General features: G+C 32.3%; 5 protein-coding genes across 5 annotated transcripts; 2 read left to right on the top strand and 3 right to left on the bottom strand.

The window, feature by feature from the left end:
* The first annotated feature begins 629 nt into the window (after positions 1 to 629).
* On the top strand, positions 630 to 7,408 carry LOC125069147 (coiled-coil domain-containing protein 93). Its single transcript, XM_047678539.1, has 10 exons — positions 630 to 1,021; positions 1,093 to 1,301; positions 1,525 to 1,792; positions 1,883 to 2,044; positions 2,163 to 2,210; positions 2,295 to 2,596; positions 2,917 to 3,036; positions 3,358 to 3,587; positions 4,527 to 4,647; positions 5,916 to 7,408. The coding sequence occupies exons 1-10, from the start codon at positions 938 to 940 to the stop codon at positions 6,145 to 6,147; spliced, it is 1,776 nt and encodes a 591-aa protein (XP_047534495.1). The 5' UTR covers positions 630 to 937; the 3' UTR covers positions 6,148 to 7,408.
* On the bottom strand, positions 7,176 to 9,209 carry LOC125069150. The gene is made up of 2 exons (XM_047678542.1): positions 8,734 to 9,209; positions 7,176 to 7,625 (listed from the first exon to the last, which is right to left on the bottom strand). The coding sequence occupies exons 1-2, from the start codon at positions 8,839 to 8,841 to the stop codon at positions 7,329 to 7,331; spliced, it is 405 nt and encodes a 134-aa protein (XP_047534498.1). The 5' UTR covers positions 8,842 to 9,209; the 3' UTR covers positions 7,176 to 7,328.
* A 553-nt stretch (positions 9,210 to 9,762) lies between these two features.
* LOC125069148 (sperm-associated antigen 6-like) lies at positions 9,763 to 16,548 on the top strand. The gene is made up of 14 exons (XM_047678540.1): positions 9,763 to 9,856; positions 10,108 to 10,212; positions 10,466 to 10,623; positions 10,797 to 10,843; positions 10,920 to 11,004; positions 12,019 to 12,153; positions 12,279 to 12,392; positions 14,034 to 14,207; positions 14,387 to 14,539; positions 14,675 to 14,824; positions 14,937 to 15,095; positions 16,025 to 16,170; positions 16,295 to 16,355; positions 16,440 to 16,548. The coding sequence occupies exons 1-14, from the start codon at positions 9,817 to 9,819 to the stop codon at positions 16,509 to 16,511; spliced, it is 1,599 nt and encodes a 532-aa protein (XP_047534496.1). The 5' UTR covers positions 9,763 to 9,816; the 3' UTR covers positions 16,512 to 16,548.
* On the bottom strand, positions 14,909 to 16,184 carry LOC125069149 (DNA-directed RNA polymerase III subunit RPC7-like). Its single transcript, XM_047678541.1, has one exon. It carries the CDS (start codon positions 15,847 to 15,849, stop codon positions 15,205 to 15,207), a length of 645 nt encoding a protein of 214 aa, XP_047534497.1. The 5' UTR covers positions 15,850 to 16,184; the 3' UTR covers positions 14,909 to 15,204.
* On the bottom strand, positions 16,513 to 18,246 carry LOC125069544. The gene is made up of 3 exons (XM_047679064.1): positions 18,161 to 18,246; positions 17,916 to 18,055; positions 16,513 to 16,670 (listed from the first exon to the last, which is right to left on the bottom strand). The coding sequence occupies exons 1-3, from the start codon at positions 18,218 to 18,220 to the stop codon at positions 16,574 to 16,576; spliced, it is 297 nt and encodes a 98-aa protein (XP_047535020.1). The 5' UTR covers positions 18,221 to 18,246; the 3' UTR covers positions 16,513 to 16,573.
* Between the last annotated feature and the right edge of the window lie 505 nt (positions 18,247 to 18,751).

The raw sequence follows: 18,751 nt of genomic DNA, 5'->3' as shown, positions 1-18,751 counted from the left end.
ATCAATTAATGAAAGAAATAAATTTAGCTAAATCAATTGTTTCCCAAGAGTTGATCAAAGTAAACGTGAAAACGGTTTCAGCTGCAAGTACCAGGCCGTTAAAAAGTATTTACAAAAAGAGTCCACTATCTGTCGGACGGTTAGTGCTTGATGATGATGAATGATATAGATATGCAACGGGGCCGGGGGCCTGTAAACAAGTTGTTGTTCGTCCAATCTATTGAGTGAAGAGGTAAGGGAAAGTATCTTTGAGCATAAAAAGTGTCCCTTAAAATGTAATTTAGTTGGAACTAGTGGATGAATTTTAATTATTAGCGGTTTACGCTAATAATCGGTACACTAAAACGGAAGCTAGACATCTTCAAAATACGCTATTAAAATTATTCGTCAGTCAAAATATTTATAAATCTTAATAAATAATAGTAAGTTTAGCGTTCATGTAATACCACAAGTTGCAGTTACGCCATTCTTCTGAAAATTTATGTAATCCTAAACTATGTACCTATGTCTAGTGTACATGCTGATTAATACACTTTGATTTTCGGATGAACAGTCATTGAGAATGACCCATAATTATGAGATACTTCTCCTTACCTTTAAGTTTTAACCAAACCGAACCAAGATGGCACAGGAATTGACAAATGACATTGTCAGTTTGAATTTTGAATGCAATAGATAATTTATTATTAAATATGTTGATCATAAATTTATAGCTATGAGAATTCAGTATTGTAAGCTTAGTAAAACCTGTTCTCTTTTTAAACTCCTTTTACACAACTTATAGCATTAGAATTTGTTATTCTATAAGAACGTCCTTTGCCTATACGCCAACTTATTCAAAACAGACTAATTTTCTTGGAAGGCTATCCCATAAATACTTTGTAGCCTGAGAACTATTAGCCCTTTAATTACTTAAGTATATTTATTATCTCCAAATATGGCTAATAAACAGAAAAACATATTTACTCGGAGTAAGCCCTTAATGAACATTTACAGTGGAGTAGATCAAGAAGGCAAAGAGGTAACTAGTGTCATCATACTTATCGCTCATAGGTTAGTTTGAATGATTTATTATAATTTATAACTGTTTAGGTAGAAGTACGTGAAGATGCAGAACAACTTGTAAAATGGCATGAAATATCAGATGCTCTTGTTGCTGCAGGATATTATAGAGCCCAACTTCAAGGTTTATCAGCGTTTGATAAAATTGTCGGAGGCTTAACTTGGTGTATTGAACTGTGTGACATTGATGTGGATATCAGTTTGTTATTTGAAGAGAATCTCACTATAGGCAAGAAAATGTATGTTGCTGTTTTACTTTCTAATACTTCTGAAAATTTGTTCAAAGGAAATTGAATTTTGATCTTAATTTGTAAGCAGGTTAATTTTATTACTGCCCTTTCATTTGTTTCTTTATTTACAAGGATAGATAAAATTATGAATTAATCTTGGAATACTAAAATAAATTATATTAATCTGGGATTAATTCAATAGTCAATGTTATTGTTATGAATTTTTTTTTAGAGCTTTAACAGAAAAAATTGTAAAGGTGCTGCCAAGTTTGAAGTGCCCTTATATTATTGAACCTCATCAAATACAAGGTCTTGATTTTATTAATATTTATCCATTGGTACAATGGCTAATTAAATACTCAAGTGAATTTAGAGAGGCCAAAGAGGATGAATTGCGTAAATTTGCAGTATCTCAATATGAAAAAGATCATATATTTGAAGCAGATCGTGTTTACTTCCTTCAAAATGAGAAGCTGTTACGAAACCTTATAGCTATTCAGGTATATGAAATAAAAAACTTGAATTGCTTTATTTTAATGGTGTACTTGACAAATAAAATAATATCTAGTTCCATATCTTTTTTATTTTAGAATCTCTACAAACCATGTAGAGTAAGAAAAAGAAAAGGAGCACTACCTGCAAATGAAATAGAGCAAGTAAATTCTGTCCTCTCTGAATATGATCAGCGCATGTTGATGCTTGTCTCCAACAATCAAGATGAGGCTAAACGAGATGAGGGACTTGATTTCCTGGTAATTTTTTTTTGGATATTATTTCCTATGGCAACAAAGTTACAAGAAGTACAAGCAATTTATATGCTTAATAAAGTATAATAATAAAAATATCTGTATGAATGTTCTTTTTTTTTAGTATGATTATGAAAAAACACTTGCTGATCCATCAGAGATAACTACAGAAGTAAGTTTTCAGATAAATATTTATGTATTCTACGTAATATTAACTTAAGTAATTAATATTATGTTCCACATATAAATTTTGTAGATGGAAAGATATTTAAATGATGGGGAACATAATGAGGATACAACTAATACAAAAGTTCATTATGCTGTACTGCATTCTGAGCTCTCTGGTGATGTTCCAAAAGAATTGGAAGCAAGAGAAAAAGCTAAATATTCTGAAGATATAGATAAATTGACTAAAGTAATTGACACTATGGAAAAAGATATAGAAGTGGTCAGGAAAGATCATGAAACAAGAATGGAAGAAGCAAAAAATAAATATGCCGATTTAATTAACAAATTGAAAATAATAACCAAAAAACTAATGAAAACTGATGACTATAGGTAATTAAGGCTAAATTCATTCCTAATTCTCAACATATTATCTGTTACAACTACTCAATATATTTAACATGTTGTATCAAATTTTTCACATACATAAACTTGATGCCGGAATTAATTTATTAACTATGCAAACTAAAATATTACCATTAATAAATGTTTTTTTACAATTATTTCAAAACCAAGATTAATTACCTAAGAAAATAATTTTATTTTCTTAAGTAATTATCTATAGAGTTCGAATTATTATAACTTGAAAATATGAAAAATGTTTATTTTTCTGTATGTCACATATAAATGATGTTATAATTTATTATTTTTAGCGACAAAGCTGTTAAGGAATTTTATAAATCATTAAAAGATCTGGCAAAGGAAAGAAATGAGTTGATTCAATTAATCCAACATAGGGAAAAGGAGCATAAGAAACTTGAAGATGCTTTGAGGTATACTTCTCATTCAGTGCTATATGCTAATTTCTATTTGCTACTGTGTAAAATTAAAATTTATAATAGAGGAGGAAGACAAGACAAGACAAGACTAAGTATTGCTGTTTGAGGGTTGTAGGTGTGTGCTTGCATAATGCCATACCACTAGGTAAAGGTTTTTGTGAAACATAAAATATATTGTTTACAAGTATGATGCTAGTATAAAACACTGATAAAACAAATTTAATATATAATAAATGGATATTCTTTTCACTTACTTCAAAATAAGAAGACTTTCTTGTCCAAAAATATTAAATGATAAATTGGTATCTGTTTCAGACTAGCACAAGAACCAAATAAAGAAATCGAAGAAAAGCCACTATCTCCAACTGAGTTAAAAGATTTTCAAGAGCGCGAGAAGAAATTAAAAGATTACATCAGTAGCATAAGAGTAGAACTTGGTCATCTGAATAGACAAGTACTGAGGTACTCTACAGCTATAGATGAAGTGCCCGGAACTGCAGAACTGCTGCAGTATGAAAAGAGATTTGTAGAACTATATAATCAGGGTAATGTATATTATAATTCTATATAATTTTTAAATAAAATTTAAAAGTGCTGACTAGAAGTGAAACATCAGAAAATTTTAATTGTAACACATTTAATTATGAAAATTGCATTAAAATTTGATCTTGATATTCTAATAATATTGCCAAAAGCAGTTCATTTCAATAATCCTAGCTTTGACTAAAGACCAAACCAATCGGAGAATAACAAATAATAATTACCAACAGAAAGTAATACAACTGCGTATTATGGCAAACTAATTTTGTAAAACATTCCTTTTTATATAAATAATGTTCTGGCAGATTTCTATCACGGCATCCATGCTCATGAAAGACTAGCTAACTGCACAGGATTTATTATAGTGCAAATCCGACATTTTTTTACATTACATTAAACAGCCTGTAATTTTCCCACTGCTGGGCTAAGGTCTGAGAAGAACGTTTGGAGCATATTCCACCACGCAGCTCCATTGCAGATTGGTGGAATATGCATGTGGCAGAATTGTTGAAATTAGACACATGCAGGTTTCCTCGCGATGTTTTCCTTCACCGCCGAGCATAAAATGATTTATAAATACAAATTAAGCACATGAAAATTCAATGGTGCTTGTCTGGTAAATCTTAGGTTTTACTGGAAAATCTTAAGATTTACCGTAGCTCGGGCTTTCACAGTAACATATATATATACATGATAATATATAACAATAGATAGTAATGTTTTGTCCCGATTTAAGCGGCTTGTGAGCCGAAATGTTACTACAGGCTCGAACGACATAACATCTTAGTTCCCAAGGTCGGGAGCGCATCGGTAATGAAAGGAATGTTTAATATTTCTCTCAGCGTCTATATTTATGGGCGGTGGTGATTACTTAGCACCAGGTAGGTCGTTTGCCAGTCTACCTAAACATTTTAAATAAGTCACCATTGTTATATTTATTTCAGTTTCATCGAAACACAAGGAAACCAAACAGTATTACGTATTTTATAATACTCTGTACGAAGTTAAACTTTACACATCCAAAGAATTAAGTTTGCTTAATTCTATTTTAGACAATTATGATGAGTAAGTAAATATTTATTTGTTAAATTTATCAACTAACAAAACTAAAAAGAAGATGAACAAAAGGATTTATGTTTTGGTAGTGCATGTAATGTACCAACGAAAATGATTAAAAATTATAAACTACTTATGACTGAAGAGATGGAATATGCAAATAGTCCAACAATAGGAGGACAAAAGATAAATATAAACTTTGACATTGTATTGACCTGATAACATTGGTCGAGATATTGAATAATTTATTTCGCTAGTAGCCTAATACTTTGGGCGCTGAATATTCGAATGTCTCGTGTAGACTAGAGTATATAATTATGTACGCGGGCATTGTTTCGAGACATGTGGGTAACTCTACTTGCACCGCTTTTTATATAACGATAAATCAAAACAATATTTTTAAAATACATAGTGCGCTGTTACATGTTTATGTCGATACTCGAATGTTTATTTTTGTAGTGTATCACTAGTCATTCGACGTATTCTCACAGCGGCCGGAATTTGCTGATATCCATTGTTATAGTCGTAAACATAGCAATTGCATGTTTTCTTTTGTTGTTGACGCTATTGTTCCACACTGTTCACTTGTCATGAGTTTCTGTATTTATTTATACATATAATATTTATATTTTATATACCGTATTTCGGTAACCAGCCTAGCATACCGTGCTAATAAAATCTTACTTTACTTTCCGCATTTTTATATGTTCTCTTAACATTTGATAACTTAGATTTAATTGCTGTTTATAAAATTTACGATGTAATTTAAATTAATTGATACTGTGTGAATATTTCTCACAAGCGGTAATATACGGTAGATTTTCAACAATAGCTTATATTTCTAGCTCGAAAAACCCGAGCATTATATATATTTATATTGTTCATGAAACATATTTTTTAGTTTGCAGTGACTAGATATCTAGAAATTTATTTTACACATCGACACTGTTTATTTGGAAGTAACTGTCAGTATGTGAAATTTTCAGCAATCTGATAGGTAGTTTATTTATTCAATCTGAAGAAAAAATATAATCACGTACCTTAACACCCTTAATAAATTTTTTTTTTTTAACAAGACATTATTATAATAATGTAAATAGTAATACGTGATTTGACTTGATGTATTATGATCTATTTAAAGCCTCAACGCATTAGCAACTCTTATGTTGCAGGATTCTATAAGCGAAGGTGGACTTACTTGATCGTTTGTTGAAAAAGAAAAAGAACATTTTCTGTTTTTCTTAGTGTTGTTTTTAATAAGGTTAAATATTTTTTAGAGTTATGTCATCAGCGAGAAAACGGGAAGAGTTCATGACGCAATTCGAGTCTATTGTTGAATGGGTAAACCAGACGGTCAGGAAAGTGGAGCTGAAATTCAAATCGGAAAAAGAACAGAAGATGGCTTTACATGCTGAGTACTCCAGGCTGATGGATGTGCAGAGGCAGTATGCAGCTGCTTTGAAGAAATTAGCAGAACAGCGACACAAGTTTGAAAGAGATCAAAATTGAACGATTTATAATATAGACATATATGATAGGTTCTTTAAAAATGACACAACCCACCATGTCATTAAAAATATTGGTTGCGATGTGCTAGGTATGTACTGACTGCCACACTCGGAGTCATTTAACAGTTACTTAAGGTGCTCCATAGTATAGAATCTACTAGTAATTTTATTTCGTTTTGAATGAGGGCGACAATTCCGTTGGTATTATAGAAATAAAATTAAATGAGTAGTTAAGAGAAATAGTGTAGTTTTATACATAAAGATATATTAAAAATAATTGATTGTAGTTGCTTTATTATAGCAGTGCAATTAGAAAATCGCATCAAATAAAGTCAAAGGGTTTTTTTTTGTCTTTACTACTGCGATTCCAATAGGCTGTACTAGTAAATCTGTGTAGAGGATCGCCTTCAGTAACCGTTAATGTCTCTGTGTGGGAGTTAGTGTGGATTAATGAAACAAATATAACTTCAAAGACCAATAAATTATTAATAATCAAAGTGGTTCTAATAATGATTCAATGTATATGATATATCTAGATCTATATCCGATTTTGCAAAAAAGCTATAATTGCATTATTTGCATTAAAAATATAAACAAGAAATCAAGTCAGTTTTATCATGTAGTCATATAGTAATATATTAATTTTATTTTATAGAATATGCTGCTTCATATAGTGCGAGGCAAATGCAATTACAAAGAGTAATATATTAGGTAAGAGATAACTATAGGTGGAGATTAAACAATTTTAATCATGGTTTCATGAGAATGATCTTATATAAAGAAAGAAAAGCGTTTTCCATAATATTTAGTTCGCTACAATAATTACAATATAAGACGTGATGCGATGGCGAATCATGTTTAAACAATAAATTCCAAACTGTATTTTAAGACTGATATAAGTATGTTTTGTATTGTTTATGCATTTTTATATGTGAATTTCAAATAAAATGTTTATGTTCAAGACATTTTTTTTATTTTAATAGACCTATTTATTACATTTATACACATTCATAAATGTTACATAAATAACCGTTATATCACAATTATTTATTTACATCTTATTAATTTTTTCGACTTTCAACGAGATAAAGTAAGGCTGACTTGATTCGTTGATCCTAAGCCACGTGATAGAATGAGCATCATCAGGTGAAGTAGGCACGTCATCATGTCGACTAAATAAAATCAAAGCGTGACCACGCTGCTGTGTGTATGACTTTTATGAGAGCTAGTATGGCCGTGGCTATGAGTTTGACCATGAGACTGACTGTGAGAGTTTCCACTTGACTTCTTGTACATAGTGAATGAAATTAGTTCTCGGTTCGCATTGGTCATCGCCATGGCATGTGATACAACATCGTAGCCCAGTAGACCATGGATTCTGTTGACGAGTACGAGTGTGAGACCCTTCTGGGTTACGCGAACGGTCCGTTCTTGATCGGATGACGTTGAAACTACCATGCCGAAAGATGAGTTCATCTCCTGAAACAAAATAACCATCATGTTCACCCCAGTCATCGGAAAATTGGGCCGTGTTTTGCAGAATGAATCACAAAATCCCTAATAAAACTTGTTAAGATTTAAAGTAAGGAAATACAAAAAAATATTAATATACATGACTTTAAAATAATATACATAACATAATAGTGCATAATATACATATTGTATAATTTTAATCGATTTACTGTCACTATAAAAGTTGTATGGTACATTTCCGCACATCATCTGTAGACATCAAAAATAAAATAAAAATTGTTAGACTATTTTATAATATTTTCAAAGTAATCAAAAAATCATATTATAAATACGTGACAAAAAAAAAGCAAGTTAATTACATAAACATGTACAGGTTTTCAAATGGCTCATATAATAACCGCTCACTTTGATTGCTAAAAAAACAATTATAGTGAATGTTATTTGAATGTCATATTAATTTAATGAAATAACAAAAAACATTATAAATAACAATAATTCATCGCAGATAAACAGTTAATATGTGTAGATTTATCTAATTTAATGTCATAAAACAAATTATTTTTTGGATTACCAAAACAATTATAAAATTACGTAATGTTTTATAGGTACTCGAATATTTTAATTTAATTTAAAAATGTTGTAAGTTGTTGGTAGCGATAACTACTCTTTGGCGATAACAATGAGGCAGTCGTTCAGATTTCAGCTAAGGCATCTTATTGTTTAAGATATTCTTTAAAAATTAAATGCTTTATTTTAATTTTCAAAGAATTACACAATTAGCGTTTAATAGTCTTATACAAGTACTTACCTATCAATTTTTTTTATTACGAACTTGTTATTTTATCCAAATTAAAATATCTATAAAAATGACTCATTTTCAGTTATGATATTTTTTTACACATAAGTACGTAATAAAATGTAATGTATATGTACGTAAGAAAAAAAAAATAAGTTGCCTTTGATAATGAAAATAAAAACATAATTGTAGTAACAACAATAAAATTATAGATAATATTTTTTTAAATTTTGGAATTAAAAATAGATGATATATTTCTTGTTGAAAACTTACGTTTGTTATTAGTCAAAGAAATTCCGTAAAATAAAAAGAACCCACCCTCACAAGTGCAGCTCTTTCTTCGCTTTTCAGTCCGTAGACAGTTGCTCCTTCATCTTTAGATAGATGCGGCGCGCTCAGGCTCCCCATTACCATGATATACGGCATATTGTATTTATTTGATAGATTTTATAGTCACACTGCATCCAGCTCGATATATTTTTTTGAATTTCAATTAAATCTTTAATGACGAGGATTAAAGTACATTGTAACTACAGTTAAGATTTTTTTATTTTATTAAAATGAATAAGTATGTAAGCGGTCGAGAACGGAGACCGCGGTCGCGACAAGTTGTGTACTCGTGTGTGAGTGAACTTTGCCAGGTAAGCAGCGGCGACGCGCGACGTGGTTCACAATGGTTTTCAATGTGTGCGGTCCAGGTATCTCAGCCTGCGTGTGTGGAGGGCGACGTGATGTCGAACGTCACATGGCCTTCACGGGTGCTTGACTGCTTGCACGACTTGCGCCCGCGCAGTGCGCACTACCGAGTTACGACTTACAAGTTACCGATAGACTACTGAAATAAAAATATTACATTGCGTTCATAGCATACCTACTGTCTGAGCCAAGCTAATTGCATTATTTATGCGGGGATTACCTACGTTATGCAATTATGCATAATTTAGATTCATAAATTTTGCATAAAAATGTGTAGATGTAAATTCCATTTCCATTATTCAGTTAGATGTTTAATAAAATAAGTAAAATATATATTACGTCATTTTCTAGTCTTAACCATATGCCTGTTTAAACAGCAGACACAACAGGTAAACGATAACAGGACTAGGCAATGGTATTAATATTAATTAACCAATAATTATTTTAAGTATATAAATAAATCCAACTTGTACAGTTATATTGAAATGGGGTTATTTACATTTAGGCTCTAAGTGATAGGAATGTAGGTTCACCATTCAAGCATAGGAATCAATATATTATCCTCCTTGTTTAAGAGTTGAAAAAATGACAGACTCAAATGTCATAAATCATAATATAAATAGCAAAAGCTAAATCTGCCTCCTAAAAACATTGCAAATAGTAAATAATAGCTTTAATAATATAAAAAATACAGGTTTGGCAATCATGAGTCACTCTATGAGCAGCCCTCGGAATATTCAACTAGGTAAAAATAATAGAAATTCCGAATAGATTAATTTAATATTAATTTTAGAGTTAATAAAAAACACACAGCTGGACTTTGCCATTTAATCCACCACGATACTAAAATGCGGGTTTGTGGATATCAGTATGTATCTGACATGCTAGTTTCCTTATGATCTTAACTTCACCGCCCACATAACACATTGTCAGTAAACTAGCGCTTGTTTGGATTGGAAATATTAAAAAAATAAAACAATATTTTTCTTTATTCAGTATTCGAAACATATCAGAAAGCTCGGCTAGTCTTTGTACAGACAATGGCTGATTTGGCGACTCGAGCAACCAATGTAAAGTGTCTTGAAAGCGCTGGAGTATTAGGTAAAATTAAATAAAAATCATTTAATCAATTCAATCATCTTAGTAAATATGAGACTGTCTTTACCTATTCAAGGACTTAGATACAAAAACAAAATCAGACATTTCTCAGAACTCTAGTAGAGGGATTAAATAGTAGGATGCCTTAATTTACGTCGCGTGTATAGGTAAGAAAAATATGTTACTCCTGGGTTAGATCTAATTATTATTTTAAAATTAATTTGTATACATTTGAATAAAAATGAGTACGTTTTAGATTTGCTGCGTCCTTTGCTCTCCGACGGATGCAGCACAGTACGGCAATGTGCGGTGATGGCAGCGGCGCGACTTGCTGAACATGACGAGAGTGTAGCGCAACAATTGCTTAGTAGCGGCATGCTCACTATAACAATTGAAAATCTAAACAAATTTAACGTACCTACACTTTTTAGATATTACTTTTAATCAATTAGAATTTGGTTTTGAAGAGCTAATATATTTAGTATTTTTAATTCTTTAAGTAAAACAAATCACTCGAAAAATTAAATTATCTATTTCATTTATTTTTATGCAAATCCATGTAACAGTATGCTGTTTTATATCAACAGGTTTATTACAAACGATCAGCGCTGTACTTAATAAGGGCCATTGCTAAGTATGATATTACTGAGCAGCGTAATTTTTTCTTTTGCATTTCTTATAATGAGATAATATTTAATTTTATATTACAGGCATAATGAGGACTTAGCTTCAACTATTGTAAGACTAGGTGCCTTAGAGCATATTGTCTCGTGCTTGGAAGATTTCGATACGCAGGTAGTTTTATTTTACAGATTTACAGAAGCTACCTTCTGATATGAGCCGAGGTGGCTAAGTTCTTAGAATGCATGCATGTTAATCAATGATTGCGAGTTAAAAACTTTTAACTCGCTGCTTTATAACTATAAAGCAGCGTCTCTGGATTTTAATTTGATTATATTTTGTTATAATTCATCTCGTGCTCGTTGGTGTAGGGAAAATGAGGATACTTGCATGTAAATGATTTCAACGAAATTCTGCCACATGTGTATGTACCAACCCGCATTTGAGCAACGTGATGGAATAAGCCTCAAACATTCGCCTCAAAGAGAGAGGGGACTTTAGCCCAGCAACGACTGCAAATACATTTACAGACTCTTACTTTTTACCTTCTAATTAGTTTAAAATAATCATGCTTTATGTCACTAGACATTTAAGTATTATCAATTTTTTTATTAAAGCACAAAATGATTTTTTAGTAGTGCTTAAAATTATAAGCCGTTTGGAGCAACAATATCTCTCCGACACGGTGGTCTCCTATTATACTTTTAACATATATTTATTTTATATTTGAAGATTAAAATGATTACTGCTATTTTCTTCTTGTATTAGGGAACTACTTAGCGATTTTATATGTTACTAGCTGTGCCCGCGACTTCGTGCGCGTTGTTTGAATTTAAGTTGCTTGGATATTGTAGCGTGATTTTATTTTTATTCTATATATAATTCTAATTAAAATAAAAGCAGCCCAAGTTACTCCTTATTACATCCGCTATCTGCCAGTGAAAGTCACATCGAAATCGGTTAAGCCGTTCCAGAGATTAGCCGGAACAAACAGACAGACAGACAAATATTGTAAAAAAATTTATTTGGGTATATGTACCGTGTATACATACATATGCATTTAGTAAAAATGGTTTATTTTAATATTACAAACAGACACTCCAATTTTATTATATGTATAGATAATAATTGCCGTAGGTATCATGTAAGATATAGAATGTTTTACTTTCCAACTATATTTTGATGTAGGTAAAAGAAAATGCGGCTTGGGCTTTGGGATACATAGGAAAGCATAACGAGCATCTGGCAGGACTGGTTGTAGATGCTGGAACGTTGCCATTATTAGTGTTAGCATTTCAAGAACCCGAAATGAGTTTAAAACAGGTTTAAAAATTATAATATTGTTGCAATAAATTACATATTGTAAAAGCATATATGATTTTTTCAATTTCAGATCATTTTTCTCTAAACTACAGTAAGATAAAATTTTAAAAACTTATCCTTTTTAGATCGTCGCTGGTGCGTTAGTAGATTTAGCACAACATAAACCAGAAGCCGTTGTGGATGCAGGTGCAATTTGTCACTTAGTACGTGGATTAGAAAATCAAGATCCTAAATTAAAGGTAGGTATAACGTAGCCTAAATTCTAGCTTTTACGGATTTTACCCATAAACAAAACAGTTACAAACTTGAAACATCAACAACATAATAAATAGATTTTTAATTTGTTTTTAGTTTTGACTAACACCAACCAACCAAACAACTCTTCATAATTCAATTTATCGTGAATATCTTTATGAGATATATATATTTACCATTTCAAATTTCTGTAAATATTATGTTCCACAAGGGCAAGCATGCACCAAAACCTCATCAATTTCGTATATATACGTCATCAGCGAGGCCTCTACAATATTATACAGTATAATGTTGTGCAGAAGTCCCATCGTCCTTTCCCTCAAAATAAAGTCCAGATCGACTAGGGATGCGGCATACGGAAGGATTACCTTCCACACGGAAAATGGCCGATTCTGCCCGAGCAGAGAGCAGAAGCGGGGAGGAGACGAAGACGTCGTCTTGGCCCTCCCACAGCCCCCACGATGGCTTAAAAGAAAGGACGTGACCCTGGGGCCGTGGAAACGTGAGGTGGGGGCCTCACGTTTTCTATTTCAGGCTGCCCTGAGTAGGACGGTAGTCGGGGTGGCCTCGTGCTGCCGTACGCACTAGCGAGGAATGTGAGGGGCGAGATCACCATTGCCCCCTGAGAAGAGCTCCGCCGAGCCACGAGCGGAGCACTGCAAGGGAGTAGCCGCGGAAGCATTATATTGACACGATTCCGTAGCCTCTCCGATCATTGCCGAGGACGGCCATCGCAGTGGTAAGAAGTTAGTGGGTAAGAATCCCGCATAACCCGGTTTCCCCCACAGCGGCCCGGTTCAGAAGGATTCCTTTCACGAATCCCCAGGAAAGACTGCGGCGCAGTCATCATAATCTAGACCAAGAGCGTGAGGCTCCGAATATAGTAAGTTGGGGTAAGATCTTACCCAAATGCTCATCTCACCGCAATGCGCTATACACGAAAGTCATCATTATTAAGGTCATTGCGGATGCCACCAGCCGTTCAAATTTCAATTTCAACTTCAAGATGATGATACATAAACACGACACCAAGTTGACCAAGGCTCGTACTCTCAATAATTTAGCGTGGCGCATGATCCGCTGAAAAATGGGTGTATATATATATATGAAACATAATTTATATATATTATGCGAGTATTGGACGTCCTTCACGGAGAACAGAAAGCTAAATGAGAGCAAACAACTGATGTTTAGATTCAAGTTAATATTGTAACCATATAACACTTAACAGTTACAATGTACAATAATAAAATATATATTAAATCTAAAAAAGTAAAAAAGGCACGGAACGCCTTGTAAGTTTAATAAGAAATAAAAACAATATGATAGCCTGAGTCTGGAAAAAAGGCGTATAAATTCAGAGCGATTTACGTGAAAAATTGACGTGGTATGAGTTAGTACAAATAGGTTTATTGAGATTGAGTTTAATACGATGTTGTTAGAATCGATATTTATCAATCATGTGTTTGTTACATTCATGTTTTATAAATCATACCCCTATTGCTCCCAGCCATGACCGTAGCCTAATAAGTAAGCCTAATTTTGTACTTTTATATTTACATGATATGAAATGCATAATAGGTACAGATATGTTAAAAATAATAATTAATTATTTTCCCATACAGCGCAGCACACTTTGCGCGCTGGGGGCTGTTGCGGGTGCGCGGGCGGCTCTAGGCGAGGCGGTGGTGGCGGGAGGCGCGCTTCCCCCCGCGCTGCTGCACGCTGGACACGACACGGCGCCCGTGCGTCGCGCTGCTGCTTGCTTGCTGCGCGACATCGTCAAACATTCTGTTGACGTGAGATTGCACGACCTAACTTTTTGATGTACTCGCACGTAAATTCAAATAGGATAAGTAACTAAAGGCATGCATAAGCGACTCACCAGTAATGAATGTTAACCGTCATCTTCAATAAGAGAATAAAGCATGGAGCAAAAAATATTTATGTATACTAATTCTTATATTTTTCCTTATAGTTAGCACAATTGGTGGTAAACACTGGTGGTTGTGGTCCCCTCGTGGAGTTATTATCAGAAAGCACTGGAGGTACACGCGTACCTGCCTGCATGGCCCTTGGTTATATAGCTGGCCAATCTGATCAATTAGCAATGGCTGTTATTGAAGCCAAGGTAAAAGGCATTAAATTGTAATAATGAGTGCATTTTATTATTTCTATTATTTCTCAAGAAGTCATTTGTTTTCTTGAGTTGAGCAAATTTTAACATTTAATATATTTCCATTGATTTTAAATAACTTTTTTGAAGGCAGTGGTTGTACTAGTGGAAATCTTGCAAAACAATGGAGATGACGCTGACTTGTGTGCTGCTGCATGGACTCTTGGTCACATTGCAAAACATTCCCCACAACACAGTCTTGCTATTGCTGTTGCTAATGCCCTACCAAGATTGTTACAAGTTAGTTATTGTTTAATGTGCATTACTTATAAGCATGCTAATACTAGATTAAACTAAATTCTGATAAATTCACTAAAAGAATTATTCAAATTTATAATAAGTTTATTTATAGTTATATACAAATCCAAAGTCATCAGGGGAGGTAAAAGCACGTTCTTTATGTGCTCTCAAACAATCTCTACAATGTTGCTTACATCGACCAGCCTTAGAACCACTACTTCATGCAGCACCTGCCTGTGTACTAAAATATGTGTTGGCTCAATATGCTAAGGTACTATCACTTTTTTTGAATTATAAAATAGTTTTAATTTAAAATGCTTAGAAAGTTATTATTAATATATTTCCTTTATTATCACAGATTTAAAAAAAACTACTTTAAGTTAGTATACTGGTCCATCATCAAGAGCGTCATCTTCATCTTCATAATCTTCTCCATTATCAAAATAGTTATTTGCATAGTCCGTTCCATCATCAATTTCTTCTTCCTGTTCTTGTTCATCCAGGAGCTCTTCATTATCTTCATCTTCTTTTTTTACTTCATCTTCATTTTCATTTGTTTCCATAGCTGTATCTTCCTGAGATTCCTTCTTCTCCAAAGTCTGTAATCTTTTTGCTATTTCAATAGGGTCGTCTAATTTTCGTTTCCGGGTAGTGGTGCGAGCTCGACCACCGTGTGGCCTTAACTCGGGCGGCATGTTAGCCCAAACACAATCTAAAACCCTACCTTTTTTTGCATCTAAAGCGAGAAGCTTGTACTTGTCGGAATATCGTTCTATGCCATCAGTTCGTGTATTTGCTTTAACGTACGCAGGTGACTCATGCAAATATTCAATAAATTGATCCTTTACAATAACCATGTAATCCGTCGCCGCGTCACAATTTAAGGGAAGCGGTTTTACTTCTAATTTTGGAAATAAAGGCGGTGGTGCTAGAATTTGTGGTGCATTATCTGCCCGAGTGATACCAAGAGCTTGTAACTGTTCATGAGTTAATGACTTCCCATTACCTCTGCCTCTTCCTGCCATTTTATTTTAAAAAAACTTGATTTAACTTTAACATGCTATAAAAATAACAATTCATAAATAATATCAATGACATTTGACTTAACATTTTTTTCCCAACGAAATGGCCGACAGTCTTATATTATACGGCCCAGTTATTTTCATTTTATATTTAAGCTACACTTGTGTTTAAATCTAGATACTTCCTAATGATGCACGAGCTCGAAGACTATTCGTTACAACAGGAGCCTTGAAAAGAGTTCAAGAAATTGATACGGTCCCTGGAACCTCTCTTAAAGAATATATTAATATAATTAACAGCTGTTTTCCTGAAGAAATCGTTCGGTATAAAACTTTGAACTAAACATATATCGAAGTATATTTTATTGTAATGAAACGATGCATTAAGAAATGTATCTAATTGATGCGATATAGATAAAGAAAGATATTTAGAGATCATTATTTTCAGGTACTATACTCCAGGCTACTCTGATTCACTGCTAGACAGAGTAGAGGCTTATACTCCTCAGGTATTTAAAATACAAAAAATGATTACTAAACATTTTTTTAGAATGTATGGAAGCGATGAATATAATTACAAATTTTACGTTTAGATTCCAGAACTATTTACAGATAGGGTACCAAGCGACTGTCAGAGCGAATTGACACTCGAAAATGGCAATTAAATACTTTGATAGATACTATTTTATTGAATAAATATGATTTAACAGAACATGTTTGTTATCCTTTATTTACCCATGGTCCAAACCAATTTTTGGATTTTTACGGTTCTCCCTCCAATTGCAGTATTTTCAATAGCCATTGATTGACTGATGACACTGTAACTAATAGCATAATTTTATTTTAAGCTCCGATATAAAATCATAAATTTAATAACATTATCATAATTTTAAAAAATCCTAAAATGTATATTTTTTAATTTACACAAATGCTTAAATAAATATTAAATTTGTATTTACATTAACTTTTGATAAGCAATAAAACACTTAGATTTATAGTTTTTACTGTTTTGAAGATGATCCTCGGAGAAACAAATAGACAAAGATAGTAGTTTAATGACTTTAAAATAGCCTTATTAACTTTAAAAAGGTAGTTTTTGAATTCAGCATTTTAAAATTACAGACAGACTCTTCGATTTTATTTATTTTAATTGAATCCCAATTCTTATTTAAATGGCTTCTAATAGGCTATTTGACTAGTTTTTAAAATCCATTTTATATTATTTAGTAGAGGTTAAGGAACCTAGTAAAAGTTGATTTTTTTTAATTCTAGTACATATTTGCTGAAAAATATCAAATTAAAATTTCCATATTTAAATAGCGCGCGAAAACGCTACTTTGACAATATGGCGCTACAATGGGGTCGGTGACGTCACTTTCCTGTATTGTAATCTGTGCCATATATAATCCACATACAGTCAAACGAGGTTAACAAGCAAGTGACGTCATCATAAGCCCGACCAATCAGGAGCGTTTTGTGTCACGTGACAAACCTTTATAAAATGCATTTTTATTTATGGATTTTTGAATAAATTAATTATTATTTTCAACTTTCTTTAATAAATAACCATTTTTAATCTCATAATGTATACTGATTACAATAACTGACACTTTATTTTTTCATTGTCAAATAGCCTATTGTGCTAATTTAATTTAATATCATAATGCTCAACGTCATGACGATTATAACAATTCTAATGTTTCTAAGGATAATTTTTTTTTAATAATACCACAACCGCCTAAGATATTAAACTAAACTACCTCTTTTTATAACGGATATATTATGTATTGTACATTTAAAAATGATTTATGGTATTGTTAATATTTATTTAATCGGTGTAATATTGACTTCGATTATAATACAAAAGGCGAAAGAGTGCACAGAACATTAATTATAGTTAAGCAACAAAAGCAAATTCGAGTAAGGTGTGTAGTACTTAACAAAATGAACGTCAATAGTAAATAATAAGTGACGCATTTTGTTTCGCATTCGCGCTGGGAATTTGTATTCGCTTTTATTGCTTCACTGTCTTTTGTTTTAGTCAGAGTATACAGCACCATTATACGTACTTGAAACTAGATCCGCCTAAAATCTGTAACACTTGGTCACCTGAAATATCCACTTCAAAGAAGTCTTTCATATTACTGCAATTTATATGGAATCCCAAAAAGTAAGTTTCTAAATTCTTAGCATCAGTTGAAAGCAATCCCTATAAATATTAAATTTTAATATATTTCGGAACACATTTTAAGCCATTCGAAATTATCTATTTAAAAACATGTTTTAAAATCTCGAAACACTTGTGTTAATTTACCTTTATTCTACACGACGTTTCACTAGGAGTTTCAAACTCCGTAACAATAATGTAATGCATTTTACTAAGTTAAAAGGTTTAACTATGCAGCAGATTTCATATAAAATGATACGCTTAGAATAGTCGAGTGTGATACAATTTATCAACGTTTCCGGATGTGGTGTAGTGATAATTAAAATATCTCTCTTGCTTATTGAAGTTAACAATTTTTTTCTAATGCTTATATAGTGTTTGATTGTTTAATTTCTGAAACGTACAAAAAAGAATTTTAAATTGTAACAAGGGTTGGAGTTTTATTAAATTAACCGCATAAGATATGGGAACCAGCAGCCACATACTTAGTATTTTTTAACTAATTTTATCTTGACCAGAATTTCGATACAATTAAAATCAAACTATTCACTTCAAAATTAATAGTAATCTAAAAATATACTCAGCCCATCAACGATTCTAAAACCAGTCTACACTTTAAAGATTCGGTTAGTTTCGCAAGGATATTTTATTTTATTTTATTTTGTTTGGTACAGTAACAGATAACAGATTAAAACATTTAGATACATGAGATAGTACTTAACATATTTAACAATAAAT

Source organism: Vanessa atalanta, chromosome 15 (genome assembly GCF_905147765.1).
Source record: "Vanessa atalanta chromosome 15, ilVanAtal1.2, whole genome shotgun sequence".
In the NCBI taxonomy this organism is placed as follows: Eukaryota; Metazoa; Arthropoda; class Insecta; order Lepidoptera; family Nymphalidae; genus Vanessa; species Vanessa atalanta.
Note: the sequence above shows the minus strand (reverse complement) of the source record. Positions and strands in the feature narration are given on the sequence as shown.